General features: G+C 36.3%; 2 protein-coding genes across 3 annotated transcripts in view; one reads left to right on the forward strand and one right to left on the reverse strand.

Annotated features, from left to right (window-relative positions):
* Positions 1 to 17,002, reverse strand: part of LOC119548225 (voltage-dependent calcium channel subunit alpha-2/delta-3) — a 53,924-nt gene extending 36,922 nt beyond the window's left edge. For both annotated transcript variants that reach the window (XM_037855362.1, XM_037855360.1), the window contains exons 1-3: positions 16,387 to 17,002; positions 11,956 to 12,605; positions 4,957 to 5,038 (exon numbers count right to left, since the gene is read on the reverse strand). In XM_037855362.1, the coding sequence (XP_037711290.1) occupies positions 4,957 to 5,038; positions 11,956 to 12,068 (195 nt within the window). In that variant the 5' untranslated portion in view covers positions 12,069 to 12,605; positions 16,387 to 17,002. The remainder of the gene's footprint in view (positions 1 to 4,956; positions 5,039 to 11,955; positions 12,606 to 16,386) is intronic.
* Positions 1,427 to 2,640, forward strand: LOC119548228 (phenoloxidase-activating factor 2). Its single transcript, XM_037855367.1, has 2 exons — positions 1,427 to 1,563; positions 1,761 to 2,640. The coding sequence occupies exons 1-2, from the start codon at positions 1,471 to 1,473 to the stop codon at positions 2,577 to 2,579; spliced, it is 912 nt and encodes a 303-aa protein (XP_037711295.1). The 5' UTR covers positions 1,427 to 1,470; the 3' UTR covers positions 2,580 to 2,640.
* Positions 17,003 to 17,507: the final 505 nt, after the last annotated feature.

A 17,507-nucleotide genomic window follows, 5' to 3' on the forward strand; every position in this document is an offset into this window, starting at 1 on the left:
TGTCCAAAAGACTTTTAAGCTGATATGCTTTTTTCTTTTCGAGCAAACATACGACGACTTCCTACAAGTTTTCTAAAATCTTTAGAAACCTTTTAAATCAAATGCCGTCTCGGTATTGCTGATAAGAAGCATAGTATAAATTCCTAGAATGAGTCACAAACCTCGCAATCTTTTGTAATCACAATTCACTATATACTTTGTGAAACAAAGCTTGTTTTGATAGTATATATATTCTAAGAATGATGCAATAATATTGTGATTTCTTATTATCACATTTCAGTTGCTATTTTATGAAATATAAAATTTTTTAAAGTAAATTTGTGAGTCGAATCTTGGCAATAAAACAAAGCAATTATTTTTAGGATTTTTAACATTTGTATTTTCTGAACCCTTTGACCTTGCAGTGCAAATAAACCACTCAATTTGAGGCTAAACCCCTGATGTAGTACATTCGATCGTTTCGTTGAACTACATTACTTTTTAAGGAGAGGGCATTTAATCTTCGCCTGGTCCCCAGAATCCTGTTGTAGGTTCTATCTGTCCGAAGAACATATTTCATGGCTTAGGTGGATACTTTTTTAGCTAGTCAGCGCTAAACGCTTTCGAGCCAGAAGCATACGGAAAATAAAATAAATGAATATGCGCCACGCACAGGCATTCCACACACATACACAGGCATACACGAACACACGCACACTCTGGCACTCCGTGTCCTTTCTCTTCTCCTTCCGTTTCCTCTCTCTCTCTCTCTCTCTGCTCCTCATTCGTGGCAGCCATTTTGTCTTCGGGTTGTTGTTGTCCTTGGTGTTCCTGTTGTCCTGCGACGCCTTTCGCATAACTGAACGTGTGCGCTGCATTTGTTTTACATTTTATTATGCTACTTTAAAATGCCAAACGGAAAAAACAGCTACCCAAAATAGCAAAAAAAAATAGCAGCTACAGCAAAACAACAGGAGAAAAGCGAATAAATGAGAGGAGGACCAAACGGGGGGCGGGCCACACCCACAACATTGTCCGCTTTCTTTTTAATTTTTTCCCCTTTTCCTATTTTGCTTAATATTTTTCAAAGAACAACAGGAGAAAAAAATTGTGTCAGCGAAAAAACCAATTCAAGATAACAACATTAAGGAATTTATACTGTTTTTAAAAATATATATATATTCTAAAATAATAATATTATACTAACATTACAAATATGTATTATGAAAAATAAATATTAAAAGCTCTTTTAAGATTGGACTTTTTTAAATGTATACAATTTTTAATATAGTTCTTTCTTTAAAGCTTTTCGAGAGCTTACGATTGCCATTCTATTTTTTAACCTCGCTGTTAATGTTTGTTTTTTAAAATAATACCCAAACAAAAACTGATTCCACTATCGAAATAAAGCTTTTTTGATAACGCATATATATAAATAGAACGTGTAGATAACAGATCCCTGCAATTTGAATTAAAACTCGGAGCGGAATCATGTTCCCGGTCCGGACTTTAATAATTTTTCTATCCGCCCTTATTTTACTTGGCACGGCTCAAGATGCTGAGTACGATCAAAGTATTGAAAATGTAAGTTTATAAACTCGAGTATTTTTTTTTTAATTTAAAGCCTAAATAGGAATTAAAAATGGATTTTTTGACTTATCAACTAAGTTGAAAAGTATGTCTTATATTTCTGTTTGTGCTTGAAGTCGCTAAACTTTGAAATATAAACTTTTTATTATAAACTTTTAATTACGGTCACGCTCAATCTTTATCAATTCTAGGTAGTCGAAGATGAACAGTTGAAATGCGGTGAAGGCAATCCAATACCTCCGGAATTAAGCTTTAACATAACTGAAGGTCAAGCAGCCCCTGGGGAATTTCCGTGGACAGTAGCTGTGCTCCATCATAACAAATTCCTTAGTGGTGGATCTTTAATTGCCCCAGATGTTGTGCTCACGACCGCTCATTGGATATATAATAAAATGGCAGAGGATCTTTCCGTCAGCGCGGGTGAATGGGATTATGGAAATTCTTTAAAAAACTATCCATTTAAACAGCAAAATGTGACGAAAATCGTTATACATAAGTTATTTGATTATAGAAGAGGAGCCAATAACTTGGCACTTCTCTTTCTGGAGAACGAGTTCCAAATGACGTATCGGATTAATACAATCTGCCTGCCCACAGAGAAAAGATCCCATACCTCCACACGCTGTATGGTGGCTGGTTGGGGTAAAAAAGAATTCAAGGATAAACATAACACCAGCATCCTCAAGAAAATCGATTTGCCAATAGTGCCCAGGGACATCTGCCAGGATCAATTGCGACATACCAGGTTGGGCAAAGACTTCACTCTACCTTCGGGGCTCATTTGTGCCGGTGGCGAGAAGGGCAAGGATGCCTGCACCGGCGATGGCGGAGGAGCACTTTTCTGCCCAATGGCCGAGGATCCAACAAGATTCGAGCAAATTGGCATTGTCAACTGGGGCGTGGGCTGCAACCAGAGAAACGTTCCCGCCACTTACACAGACGTTTTTGAATTCAAATCCTGGATTCTTAACCAGTTGCAAGGTCCTATGGCTTCACCCGGCAGTAATTAATTTAATTATTATAAATATATTTATCGAATCAAATAAATAATGATCTGCTCAATGTTTATAAGTACATGAATTTAATTATGTTAAATGTGGTTTTATATATAAGTATGTATTATATATATATATGATTTATTATATTATAATGAAAAACAATATAAGCAAAACTATTTTACATCAAGGTTTTTAAAAAGCATACTATAAATTTTTAAAATTCTTTTTTTGAATTATATCTTTATTTAAGCGTGTTATCTTAAATATTTGATAACAATCAAAAGGTTATAAATTCGCTTGGCTTCTTTTTTAAGCACATAGTTAAAGAACCGAAACACCCCGGCAAACTCTCTTTTTTTTAAGGGTGGCATGTCATTAATTTTATAATACACACAATTTATTGGCCAAACCATCGAAAGGTTGATGCCAAAGTGAAAGGCGTTAACAAGGGCTGCACTCACATAACCACAAACAGCATACAAACAAAGAAACACGTCGACGGACGGACAGATCACCTTTCACACGCACAAAATGGTATGATATAATGTTTATAAAGCACATACGTGTGTGTATATAAACACGCACACACACACACACAGAGAGACTGGCACAGAGCATTTCCGCCAAACGCACAACGCGGCGTATACTTGATATTTAATTCAATCTGGGCGTAGGTTTTCATTTTTTTTTGTCGTTGTAAGGGACGTGCGCTTTAAATTAACACAAACAAACGTTGTCAGCGACAGCAACACCCATACACACACGCAACACCAGCACAACAACAGTGACACACACACATACACGTAGAGCAAAGCAACAGCAACAAGGCACTTGACAATTACAGACTCAATGACAGTCACAGCAGCAAATTTATTTGCATTTTAGCTGCCTTTCTGGCTCCGAATCCTGTAGCTTCCTCCGTATGTTCCCTCGTCCCCTCAGGATCCCTGTCTTTCGCCATCCCTGTTTCTCTGCATAATTCGCCAGATATTTATACCCTTTGAAGACCTTTCAGCAAGATCATTTCGTGTTCATGATCATGGTCAATATTATGCGTTGACACTATTTTTATTTACAATATAATTGGTTATATTATTCATAATATGAAATTCATATCTTTTTATTTAGATCTATTAATATTTGATTTTAAAATATATCTGAAAAAATGTATATCTGGTGTGTTGCTCACATAACCGAAACATTTAAATAAAGTTAAAATATATTACTATTTAAAGGACGGTATTTTTTTAAATTATAGGTAAAAGTGAACAAAAAATCTGTTTTTAAAGCATTTCTTAAGGTATTTACAATATTTAAATATTTGAAATGTGCCAGTTCATATTAAAAGTTTTGTTTTAATGGTTTATATTCCATTATTCAGAAAATAAATTTGTTCTCAAAATAAAGTGTTTTTATCTGTTCTTAAAGCATTTCCAAAAGAATTAGGTTTCTAAAAAATATTTTAATACTTGTAATCTACCAGTTTTTATCATAATTTTTGTTTTAATGGAATATAAAAACAGCTATTCAGATTTGCTGAAAATAAATTTGGTCTCAAAATAACGTGCTTTTTTCTGTTTTTAAAGCATTGCCAACAGAGTTTAGTTCCTTAAAAATATATTAATATTTGTAATGTGCCAGTTCTTATTATAATATTTGTTTAAATGGAATATAAAAAAAATGATTCAGATTTACTGAAAATATTACGTTTTTGAAGTATCTAGAACATGGAATATAGTCCTATAACCCAGTCTCTTTTGTGGTTAAATCCTCATAAGCGTGATTCCCTCGCACATCATCACAACGTACACACTCGGCCAATAAAAGCAGCCCACCAACTCATGCACGTCTGATTAAACGCGAAAGTACGCGACCGGCGGTGGGGGGAAGAAAACCCACTTGGAAGCCACCATCTTTCACCGCAGGCCACGCAGTCAACCAAATCCAAACACAGTCATGCTTATTAACATAGATAGCAGCCAGCCACATACTTATATCAGCCCGCTTAACCCACGGTTTACCCCCCCCAATTAGCCTTATTTGTGTTTAAATTGCATTAGGGCCAACAAACAAACAAGCGAGTAACCAAATAAGAGCGTCGAAGAAGAACACGAAAAATTGACGCATTTGCTAGTTAAGCTTCCACTAAGCCGGGCCATTCAAAGCTTTTATCGATATATTCTTCCTTATCGATAAGTTCAACTAAGTGGCCAAGGAGATTAAGTGTATTTGTTGCGACTAAAACCCAGGCAGACAATCGAAGCCATTAACCCAAGCGATTGGTCGTACCCACATGTCAGGATTATCAGATACATATGTCTAAATTATCACAGCCATCGAATTGTGTATTTATTGTTAGTCTAGCCATACGGCCAACCTAATTACTTACACTTTTGATCTCGTTCATTTTGGTAAATTGACGTCCAAACTCCCATAAGTCAACGCCGAACTTCAAGGCCCAGTTGCGAACCCTGCAAAAAGTAAGGAAAATATATATTAATTTTTAGCCTTAATAAGAATTTTATTTTTTACATTTTATGAGTCAGGGTAAATTCAAAACTCATCGATTTTAGAAGATAAGCGTTCAACTTTATTGTTTTCGTGTATTTTTTATTTTCTGCCTCGCTTTTGAAAACAAAAATGTCATTAATTAAATTTAATATTGTTTGTCTTGAACTTAATCTGTGCCATTTATAAATAAAGTCATAAAGTCTTAACATCTTTACGGATTTAATATTATCAATTACCACATTCCTTTGGTATTGGTAAATATTTTTAAAGCCATTAGCCGGCAATTTAACAGCCATTCAACGACACGTGACTGATTAAAAATCAATTAAAATCGATTTAAAATTGCGCATAAATTATTTCCAACTCATTACGTAAATGCATACAAATATCCCATAAAGCAATAAATGGCTGGCTGGCAAGAATACCAAGCCAATATTATCATTAAAGAAAATGTACTTTGGGCGAATATTCCTTCAATATTTGCTAAAAAGTTTGCTATGAAAACAAAAAAGGTAAATCAACCAGTTGGCCGGACCCAACTAAAGTCCAAATCACTTGGGCAACCCCCAAGACAGCAGGAAAACTCATTACAGAAGACGGCAAGGAAGGAAGTGAGGGGGAAAACTCCCAAGGGTCGAGGGATAACAACAGGACCAACGGCCAACTATTGTGAAAACATTTGCCAAACATTTATAATCTAAACGCGAAAGTCAAAAGCAAAACAAAAGCAGCACAACGAGTGCTCATAAAACAAGTTGCGGGCTGGGGGGAATGTGACTGGAGCAACAGCAAATTGAAAATAAAGCAGGAGGACCCAAAGTCTGAGCGTTGATATAACGAGTATACACAAAAAAAAAGTACGACCAGAAGACAAAGTCAAGTTGAGCCCAGAGTAAAGACCTTGCAGAATAATAACTCCCAAAAATATTTGCACAATTTTATGGCATTATCTGCAATATCAATACGGTGGCAAAAGGGACGTGAAGGCAAGAAAACTCGAGCGGCAGCAATGTTGCGTATACGCAATGTTGATTATGTTGAGCCGGCGGCGAGCCACCACACCAAAGAAAGGATCCCATCTAGATACCAAATAAGCGCATGTTTATATGCTATATGGCCGACGAGGGAGGTCCGGATGTTGGGATGCTGGGATGTTGGGATGCTAGGATGTTGGGCTGTTGAAAAAGACAGCAGATTGCGATGGGCAGGAAGTGCAACTGCAGTCGAGCGGGCCACAGACAAAGTTTTATGGCTCGAGCGATGCCAAAAATGAATTTAAATTATATGAAAATTGTATTATAAACGGATGCTCCCCAGCACTTCCCGCATCTTCGTGGCCCGCAGCGATGAAAGCGTAAACAATGAAGCGAAATAAAGTGGCCAACAAAGTGATTGAAATTGGATAATGCTGATGGCTGGCTGGCAACAACAAAGAGCTGGCCAAGTGATGATGATGGTGAGGGTTGGGAGGTTGGGGTCAAGTGATGATAATTAAATGGGAGCCACACTGTGTAAGGGTGAACTATAGGTTGAAAGTTGAGTGGCAATGAGTTAACTGATACGAGTTAATCTTAATGCAATAAAAATGGTAATAAATGCGTCAAATGTTGTCAAAATGATAATAAATATAGTTAATAAAAAAGTTGATAAAATGTGTAATTATAATAATATTTAATACCATACCATTTATACAGAAATAAATATTTAAATTTTCCCATGGCAATCGGTAGATATTATATACCAAAGAGTTACCAGGATTTTCTTAAGCTGAATTCAACGTAAAACACATCCACAACTTAATAAAAGATAAGTTAAAATATATAATTTTGTAAATAATTAATATAATACCTATTACAAAAAGAAACATTTAAAATTACTAAACGTGTTTCTTTCTATATTAAATTCTAAATAGTTACCAAGTCTTTCCAAAGCTGAATTCAACCCAAAATACAACAATCTACATCCACAAATGTCACAGAACACAGTTAAATGCCATATTCTATACTCTCAAAATGCATAACACGAAAATTCTCTAGAAAATATATTAGAAGGCATGCACAACAAAATTTCGGTTTTAAACATTGAAACCCAGCAAAACCAACATTCTATTCCAGTTTTGTGCTATCAAAAAGTATTCCATGTTCGTGTGGAAAGCAAACACACATATCTACATATACCGAGAGTAAAGGAACAATGCTTATACACACACCCAACAAGAAACAAGAAAAACATTGAAAATCGGGTCCAAAACAGCCCACAGCAATGAAAGGCCATCAACGTCAGCTTCTTGGCCTCAAGTAGAAGAGATTCTTTTTTCCGATTCTTTGGACTCTTCCTGCTGGCCCAGCCAAAAAAAAAAAGTCACATTTTGTTTTATACATAGATTTTGATGTTTTTTTTTGTGTTTTGTACTGCTTGGCCAGAAACTTGACAATGGCTAAAAGTATGGGTGTGCTCAGGTGTATTCGTAGTGACTTTCTATTCTGTCTCAGCTTTTTGAGCACGAACCAACCACGTATGTCATGCTCAAGTACCATATACGGTACACCCAAAGCCATCGAACCAGTTTCGTTCCATTGCATTCTTCACTGTTGGCCTCCTCGGTCGTTTCACGTTTGTCTTTGCAGTTTTTCACTTTTCTCAGGGCGGCAAGTTTACGTTGAGGCAGGTGGAAATAGGCTGTTGGTTGCCGTTGTAGTTGTAGTCGTCCCTTGGAGTAGGTCAATGGGTTTTTGCCATTTTGCATCATTGAAATTGAAATGAGTCCCCTTCTGCCAGCGCTGCCAAGAGACTTGAATGCGCAATCACAAGAGCGCACTTCATTGCGCACTCGACGTGTGCAGGGGCACCAAGATGTTACAGCAAATACCATCCAGTAAAATTACATTTGATTCTAGTAAATGTCTATGTATCTTCAAGCTTTAATGTTTATACAGATGATAGGAAGATCAATGTTCAAAAGAGGATTAATATATCATTACATACCCAAAATGCAAATACCTTCCAGTAAAATTACATTTGATTCTAGTAAATGTCTATGTATCTTCAAGCATTAATGTTTATACAGATGCTAGGAAGTCGAATGTTTAAAAGAGGACTAATATATCATTATATATCTTAAATGCAAATACCTTCCAGTAAAATTACATTTGGTTCTAGTAAATGTCTATATATCTTAAAGCATTAATGTTTATACAGATGGCAAGAAAATTAATTTTTAAAAGAGGATTAATTGGATAAACTTAGATGTTAAAATATTCCAGTAAAATTACATTTGATTCTCGTAAAAATCTATATATCTTCAAGCATTAATGTTTATAAGATCAATAAATAAAATCAATTTTTTAAAGATGGTAATGGCAAGTCTGAAAAAAGAATATTCTTAAAGGTTTACGAACCATGAGGATCCCACAACATTATTTTTAAATCTTACCACTAAATTTATTGGACTTTAAGATGAGATTATAATAAAATGCAAAAATTCTTTGGAATGTGACACTTGAGGGTTAAAACTTTAAAAATTCTGGATAAGTACCGCCTAATATACATGATGGTATATCGCTTTTAACAACGCATAAAAGCTTCTTTGTTTTTAGAATCAATTTCATAAGTATATGTGAATCTGTAAAGATACGGATGTGTATCGCATAGAAAAATCTACCTTACATTAAAGTGAAGAACTGTTCGTTCTGGATCTGTGCACCTCGCATGCCTCGCAATGCAACTTTTGCTAATTAATTTGTTGTGTTCCGCACTAGCTCTAAATCCCCTTATAGCGGATAAATAAAACTAAGGGCTGCCGGTAGGTGGAAAATAAAAAACCAAAATAATGCGCCAGACGCAGCACTGCTGTCACTTCTGTTTGTGTCTCTGGTTCAACTTCTGCTTAATGCACTTTCACTGTCATTTGTCATAAGTAGTTAGTGCTCTGTTTACTCCCCTTTTGTTGAATTTGCTTTATTTATTCACTTAAGCTGCCTGCCCCTCGGTAATTAGATCAGCCACGCCCAAACAAAAAACATAGCAGTAATTCGAATGCAAAATTGCTTTTAAGCAGCAAATTTGCCAGTTGCAGATCCCACAAAAATAACAACTCCATTAAAACGAGAACGGAAGTAAGCTTTAGACAACCAAAATTTATAATGTGCCATGTACTAATACATACAGTTAAAAGATTAAATATTAACGTGAAATGTTCTAAATTATATTTTATAAAATAAATAAATTAAAACCAAGATGTTCCAGTACTGAATTTTAAATCGCCAGAGTCAAAACTTGAATAAAAAGTAAAAACTTGCACATAAAGAAAGTCCTTCAGTTCGATTAATTTTCCGAATCGATCGCTCATCCGCAGGCCGTGCCAGAAAAGGAATCATGTAACAATCCTGTTGACACAGGCCGTCCCCTTTTTCACCATTTAAAGTTTCTGGCCACGGCACGTGACCCATAAGATGCTGTCAATGCAACTGCCTTTGGATGAGGGAGGATGGGGATGGGTATTAAGATGGGGATCCTTAAGCAAACGAGGCATTAAAATGGCGATGCCTACAACTGCAACTGAAAATGAGGCAAATAAATGGGCGGCTGGAAAAGCGAACGGCCTAAGGAAAACCCGTTGATACCATGAAGGCCAGGCCAAGGGAAATTCGGGCCAGGCAAAGGGAAAACAAGGCTTTCGACTTCGCCTGCAAAGTGGAACGGCATTTGGGTCAAAGCAAAAGCGCACAGGACCAATGCCACCAACAGGACCAGAATCCAGCATCCAGTATCCAGAAACAGGACCAACTTCATCATCGTCATCAACGGGCCATGCCAAAACATAATCGTCAAAGCTGGACCCTCAAGGCAGTGCTTGTTTTTGCCGCCTGCCAGCAAAAGTTGAAATAAATTTAATTGAATTTCTGCAGTGACATATAGCAAATGGCAACATGGACACCAGAGGAAGGGAGGATTCGAGATGAGTCGAAAGAAAATCCGGCCAACAGCGAAAGCAAAAGTTTGTTTTTTAAATTAATGAAATTTATTTCACGCATGTGCCACAACATGTCAGCAGTCGAAGATGAACCAGGAATGAAGAAAAGTCAAGGAGTTAACAGATTTTTATTTTACAAGCGAGACAATTCGGTTTCACCAAATCTAATAGAAGTTTTTCTAAAAAAGTTTTCGGATTTTATTAAATGATAAAAGGAAAACTGGACACATATAAGACTACTTCTTTATTAGAACTGACTCTAATTTTATCACCAAACTCGGAAACAGAGAGGCAGAAACGCTTCAACAAATAACTAATTGAATTTCAACACAAAAACCACACGCCAAAACTAATTTCAATAAATAAAAGTGACATTAGATACGAAAACAGAACCCCGAAAAAATCACTTAGAGTGTCTGTTCCGGTTTCTGGTCTGTAGCCCCCCGAAATTCCCATCAGCCGGCAGTTGTCCTTGCCTGCAAATGGCAGTTGGTTTTTGGGTTAATTAGCCAAGTGAACGTTGCGGTTACGTGTGTTGCCTTTCGCCGCACCACCGAACCATCGAACCACCCACCAACCCACCCACCCACCAGTCACCGTGTGAAGCTAATTGCAAAATCCTATTATATATCCATTAGATACGCACACACCGTACAAAAGTATCGCGTTGTCACATCAGAAAGTCAGTCCCTCACTTTTCCTGCCAACCTCTAACTAATAGAATTCGAATCTACCCATCTACTTACATATAAAATTCATAACCATCTTGGCGTATACTTAATGGCAAAGGACTTCTTTGGTTAATGGCATTTTGTCACTCATTATTTTTCATTTATGCACATTTTCAATGAAACTGGCCATTTCTGTGACATTCCTCTCAATATCAAGAGCGATAACTATAACTATAACTATAAAGATCAAGTCAAAGGGAGTGAACGGATTTCATTTCAATCTGTGTGCGGTAAACAAAGTAATAATCATAAATAAATCGGTCTATAAAGGCAAACGAATGGCAAAAGTTTCACACAAGAGATTTTGGTACTCATAAAATCCCGATGATGCATGAACACATTTATACACAAAATAATTACAGAACTAAAACTTTATGGGGCATTGACAGAAATACTTTTAAAACATTTTAGGGCTGTAATAAATATGATGTTTTCAGAAGTGAGTTGACTCTACATTAGCTTACAAGTCTAGGGAATTTTAACAATAAACGAGATTATTAGATATCCGTTACTCAGCGAAAGGTAGTGCGAGGGAGATGGATATATGCATGCAGCAAATCAGCTGTTTCCGAGATGGCACATTTTATTTTTCTGTAACTTGATATTGAATGGTCCTATTTCATTAAAATTTGACATGTAAATGGCTATTAATATTTAATATTTAATATACTAAATATATTTATTTATAAAATGTGCGTAGGAACCTCAAGAATCTGCATGCTAAGTCCCAACTTTTCGCTTTTATAGTTCCCGAGTACGGTATGGTTCTACGAGTAACGGGTTAAACTAATTGAATTTAAAAAAAATACTCTTTAAATTTTGTAATTCAGCTAAATATTTATTAACACTAACATCACTATTCATGTCAACACTGCCAATTAGTTTAGCTCAATTATTGAGCGGAAAACACAACACCAAAACTGAAACTAAAAACAGTTCAGATTTGCATACATGTTTCAGCAGTTTGTTTGTTGACGAGAATTCGTTGTAAATTATATAGGTAAATGGAAAACAGTGGGCACGGGGGAAAACGCTGTTGAAACGCTTCGGGGCGGAATAAACAAATTTACAATTAATTTCCTGTCCGAGGAAATTGGCAAAATATTTGGCAAATGCATAATTGAAACTGTTGGTGCTGTCGGATGTCAGATGCTGGATGATGAATAAAACTTACTCGTTGTGCGGTATATCCTCATCCTGATCGGCGAATGCAACAAACATGTGCATTTTGAATATTAGCACGCCCAAAACAATGGCCACAAAGCAGCTCCAGTGTTTGCTCTCCATTTTCGCTTGTTTTGCTGCTGTATGTGTGCGTATCTATGTGGATCAATTCGTTTTGGATATTTCACGATTAAATCCAAATTCCTTGTTTGTGGTTTTCGCCACTATCGATTGCTTTTTGTTGATTTCCAAAATGTATAATTTTTGTTTTATTGTTCTGGTGCTCGGCACATGGAATAAACACCGCAGAACGGGTCACAAATTAAATAAAATTTCCGTTTTAATTGATTTTTTTCACCTATTGACACTTCACGAAAAATGTTCTCTTTAGCATTACGAAAGTTGGTATATTCTTTTTTTATTGCATTACTTGTTATGACTTGTTGACTTGTTTTTGCAACTTTAGTTTCAGATTGTATTTCGTTCTCATATACTTGTTGTGAACGATTTAAAGCCAGATGTTTTTTGTTGCCAAAAGTCTTTATTGCTTTTCCCGGTTATGTTCAACATTGTTGCAAAGCTTTTATGACCGTTTTTATTTTTTGGCAACAATTGTTAATTGAACTGGTAGTTGGATATGTAGTTAAGTGTGTTTTTGACCTGGAATGCAAAGGAGAAAGAAATATATTAATTTATTTTATATTGGTTTTTGTTATATTTCAACAAAGCACTACAGAGATAATTCTTAAATCATTATAGAGTTATTTTTTAATTTTTAAATATTACAACAATATTCCCTTTTTATAATAAACTTATAATAATATTATCTCTTTTTTAGATTTTTACTGAAGTATATCTTAATTTATATACAAATATTCTACATGTTTTACATTAAATAAAGGCAGATAAACTCCACACAATTATTTTATGTATGTATAAGTATATATTTCTCAGTAAAACTTATTTAAAATTTTGGTCTGCGGCCTTGCAGTATTTATTTTCGTCTATTTCGGAATGAGAATTGGTTTACGAATAGTTTTCTTCTGTTCACAAACAGACCAGAAATATTTCTACAATATATGTTTTCACGATTTTGATTGTGGATTGTGGGCCAATAGGCAGGGGCTGGGGCTGATTCCCTGGCTCCATGTGGATTTGACCTAGAAATGCGTGCCCGCCCACCGCCCCACACGCACACAGATGCAGGGGCATAACTCACACAGGACGAACTTCGGGATGTTTTCGAGCTCGAAAAATCCAACTCGAACTCGAATCTGGCGTACATGCGCAGTGTGGGAAGGCGGCTTCGCTCGTTCGTCCTTTTTTGTATGGGCATGCCACCCCCTAACAAGGCGCACATTGCCATACATCCTGCGTCCCCAAGGATATCGCGTAATAATTTTCATTAAACGCGCTGCAAGCCTTTGCCTTTGGTCTCCACAGCCCGAAAACCCTACAACCACATCCGCCAGAAAGAAAGAATGAAAGACAATTTATTGCGGCCAATACGCACTTACATAGACATAATATGTGTGTGTGTGTGTGTGCATATAACCGGATTTCGCACGCTTTTCTGATTCTGATTCCCTCCCCCGTTTCCTCATCTGCCTCAACATCAAAAAGTTTGACAGAAGTGGAGCGCCATCCACGCTGGGGATGCTACTTCGGACCGGCAGCACATGCAGAACCACCACAAAGTCAACGACTTCACTGCAAGCCCCGAGAAGTAGGCAACTTTAAGCATAAACTAACCAATGCATGTGGCCTCATATGCCACATTACTATTCTTATCTGTGTTTGACATAATAATGTGGTGAAAGTACCACCAAAAATCTGAATTTATTAAAAATAAAACCTTATTTTTATAGGCAATTGCACTTATTTCAAAAACTATCTAATAATGTAAAACTTTATGAGTTTAAAAATATAACAAATCATTAAACGCACATGAAACTTACTTGGTTAATAACCAGCTAACTATTAACTAATAACTAATTATTATATAATTTTTATACTTATTATATATATTTATATAAAAAATAATGATGGAACTTCTTAAAATGATTCCTCTAAGTTAGTCGAGTATGAAGCAAGGCTTTATAAATTTATATTTTGAATAAATATCCTAAGTGTGTTTTTAGATAGCTTTGAAACTTATAATATATTTTATTAAAAAGATTTTACTTCCCCAGACACTTAAGTAATTATTACCTCAATTGTGATTAAAGCAAGCCATATTTCGCGTCAATCATTTTAAATTTTTTTTATTCAGTGCTCTTCTCGTACTTATCTAATGCATTTAAGTGAAAATCCGTCATTTGCGATTACGTCATCAAAATAGCCTTTCCGTTGGGGTCTCGGGTGGGAAAAAAGTGTAGAAAAAATAATAGTGATAATAAAAATAAAGGCATGTGCAACATGGCGTATACGCAACGTTGGCATCGGGCAACGTCGAGCGGACGAACCCATTGTTGGAAAGTGAAAGTTTATAGTTGGCGCACGTTCATAAAGTTTTGCGTGTTATACAAAAGATTTATTATATCGCATATATCGCTAGCTCCTGCCATTCTTTTTTCCATTTCCCCATCCTGCGCATTCGTCCTTTCCCGTCCCATCCCGATTTCCACCCCACCCACATTTCGACCCTCTGTTTTGTTTGCCTTTGCCGTTTTATGTTTGGCCTGACTTTTTGGTTTTGTTTGGCCCACAGCAGCGGCGGCTTAAAAGCAATATGGCCTTGGGAGTTTTCGTAATGGAATTAATGTGCCTGTGAAAATTTCAATAGGCGGCATACGAAACTTTTTTACAACCATAGACGGATATGTCTGTGTGTCTGGCAGTGGAAAATGTTGATAAGTTATAAATCTGTTCACTGTTGGCTTTCAAGCAGGCCACATGACATATTTATTGTTATGTGCTGAAAGACCCTTTGGCACTTTAGTTGCCCATAAGTTTTGAATGCCAAATGAGCATATGCAAACTACTATTAAATCTGTCATTATATGTACGTTATTTCACAACTTTTGATCCATTTGTAGATTTATGCTTATTAAACTTGTACATATTGTAAATAAATCAAATATTAACATATATTTCAAAGGTTTCTTCTCTAAAAATGTCCAATATTTATTTTTGAGCTATACGTAGAGAACTATTTAGGTTCGTTCCGATTTCTTATCTTTACACAGAGAGAAATACTCAAATTCATTGTTCTTGAATTGAGAACATTCGTTCTTAAAAACCGTGTAAGTACATTTTGGGTTCAGTGTTCTCAATATCATAACAAAATGGTGAGAAAAGAAGAGTTAAATTGAGTTTATTACACATCTTTTTGATAAGTAAACACTACTGACTGGATGAATAGTTATAATTTTGAGATAAACATCGTAAAGTACCTCCAATTCAAATTGATCTAAGCTCATTAAAAATATTTTCAACTGAAAAAATGTTATATTTTTAAGAACATTTTCAACTCAAATGAGAAGGTCAGAATTTTCTCTGTGTAGAAGTTCAGAATAAGATTTTGGGGTTCAGTAATACTAATTAAGCATACTTGAGCGGGACTTTAAATTTTAAATTATTATTATACCTTCCATCAATACTTATTTGTAAGTAAAAATTAAAAGGTTTTTTTTTATATTTTAAGTAAAGTTGAACTTTGTAGAACATGTACAAATTATGTTTTGCTATCTAATAATTTTATAAAGTAGGTCCAAGTAGGTCCAGTTAGAATTTTCCAGTAAACAATTGAGTCAAAAATATTTTTCAAGGCAATTTGTCGTTATGTTAAATTTGTAGATTTATGCAACTACATATATGGAACTAAAAGAATGAAAAGTGAATCTAAAAAATCTCAAACACCATCTTAAATACCCGAATACGATGATCTTAGTACATTGTAAACTGTGTGTACTTGTTTTATATGGGTCTTTAGTTTTGGAATAGGGATTAAAGGGGGCATTCGAAGTTGGGGGCTGGGGATTTGGAAGGCCAGCCAGTGGTTACGGGGTATTGGTCAAGCCTTGAGATTTTACGCAGCTGCGTAAGCTGCGTGGCTGTAGTAAACGATAAACCGTTATTATGTGCCATGTGCCCGTGCGAGTGTGTGGGTGCCATGTGTCTGTGTGTGTTTTTGGGGGAGCGTGCGTAGTAGTAAATAGTAAAACGGCGTAGCATACTTCTTTGGGCGCGCAAAACACAAGGACCCCCCACACACACACACACACACACATGCAACATACCTATACCAATACAAACTCGAATTTTGATTTATGCTCCTATCAATTGAAACTTTGGGCAATTTATGGGTATTTGGTGAATTTCAACCACGTTTTCGTTAGTTATTTGGCTTTTTGTTTTGCCCATTTTATTGTGCAATCAAAGGGGCAAACTGGCTCTCTCCGTGAAGGACTCCCGCTCTTTCGTCCTTTTGCTCACTTACTTGATGCTCCGGTGCGCGCCAAATTCGCAATTTCGAATTTCGAAGTCGAGAGTGCGAAAGACTTGACCAAAAACAAAGTGGCCAACTGGCTGAATTTCAGAGTGATTCAGAGTGGCTCAGAGTGCTTCAGTGGTTCAGTGGTTGGTTGTGGGTGGGTGGTGCAGCGAGGTGGTGCAGATTTTGCCGACACTTTTTACTACGCGACTTTCGAACTGGAGAAAGCAAAGCGGCGCGAAAAACGAGAGGCGCGATTGGAGAGACGAGAGATTTATTTGGCTGCGCGGCTTCGTCTCTTCGGCTTTTTGGCGCTCACAATTATTGCACCACCACCACAGGCACACGTACACGCACACGTACATACATTATTATACATATACACAGATATCTGTATTGGATTTTTTTTCCAAAGTTTGGATTTTGAAGATATCCTGCGGCGTATACAGAGATTTTCCAACACTTAACCAGAAAAACACTTTAAACTTTCATGTGTGACAAATAACATTGCACTTGGAGTTGGTATTTCTTTCTTTTTTATCGGTGTTTCGGCTTGCATTGGGCAGAAGTGAATTTTTGTTTGGACGCGGTTTCTGCTCGGAACGCATCCACACTCGCCAAAATCTCGCCACGAACTGAGTGTGCTCTTTGGGGCAAGAAAGCTGGCTCTTGGGGCACGATTCCTCGATTTCTCGATTCCTTGCCATTCGAACTCATTTCCTCTCAACTCAATTTTGGCCAAGACCGTTGGGGTTGCTTTCCGCCGGCGCTGCCAGATGGCCCAATGGCCACTGTTAACCTCTTCCTCTCTGCTAACGGTACAGAATGTAAATGGATTGCAGAGTTATCGATATGAGGGTCAAAGTGCAACCGTTCATTTCTGGCGCCAATAGTTCAAAAGATCGTATACCACTTAGAATGCTGATATATAATAAAGGATATGTAGATAGGATAAGACTCTTTTTTATTAATAACTTGTAAAAAAAATGGAAACAAATCATGTCATTCTCCGAAAAAAGGTCAATCTTTCAAAAATAATTTTTTTGTTTACTTAATTAATATTATTAAGTCCTTAACTTGGCAACCTATCTTCTTATAGCCTTTTTAAAAAATATCATTTAATACTA

This window comes from Drosophila subpulchrella, chromosome 2L (assembly GCF_014743375.2).
Source record: "Drosophila subpulchrella strain 33 F10 #4 breed RU33 chromosome 2L, RU_Dsub_v1.1 Primary Assembly, whole genome shotgun sequence".
Taxonomy (NCBI): domain Eukaryota; kingdom Metazoa; phylum Arthropoda; class Insecta; order Diptera; family Drosophilidae; genus Drosophila; species Drosophila subpulchrella.

Bases quoted from the DNA above. Each gene is read 5' to 3' on its own strand.
- LOC119548228 (XM_037855367.1), top strand. From the start codon at position 1,471: ATGTTCCCGGTCCGGACTTTAATAATTTTTCTATCCGCCCTTATTTTA. The intron at 1,564-1,760 runs GTAAGTTTATAA...TATCAATTCTAG, and splicing joins ACGATCAAAGTATTGAAAAT to GTAGTCGAAGATGAACAGTT.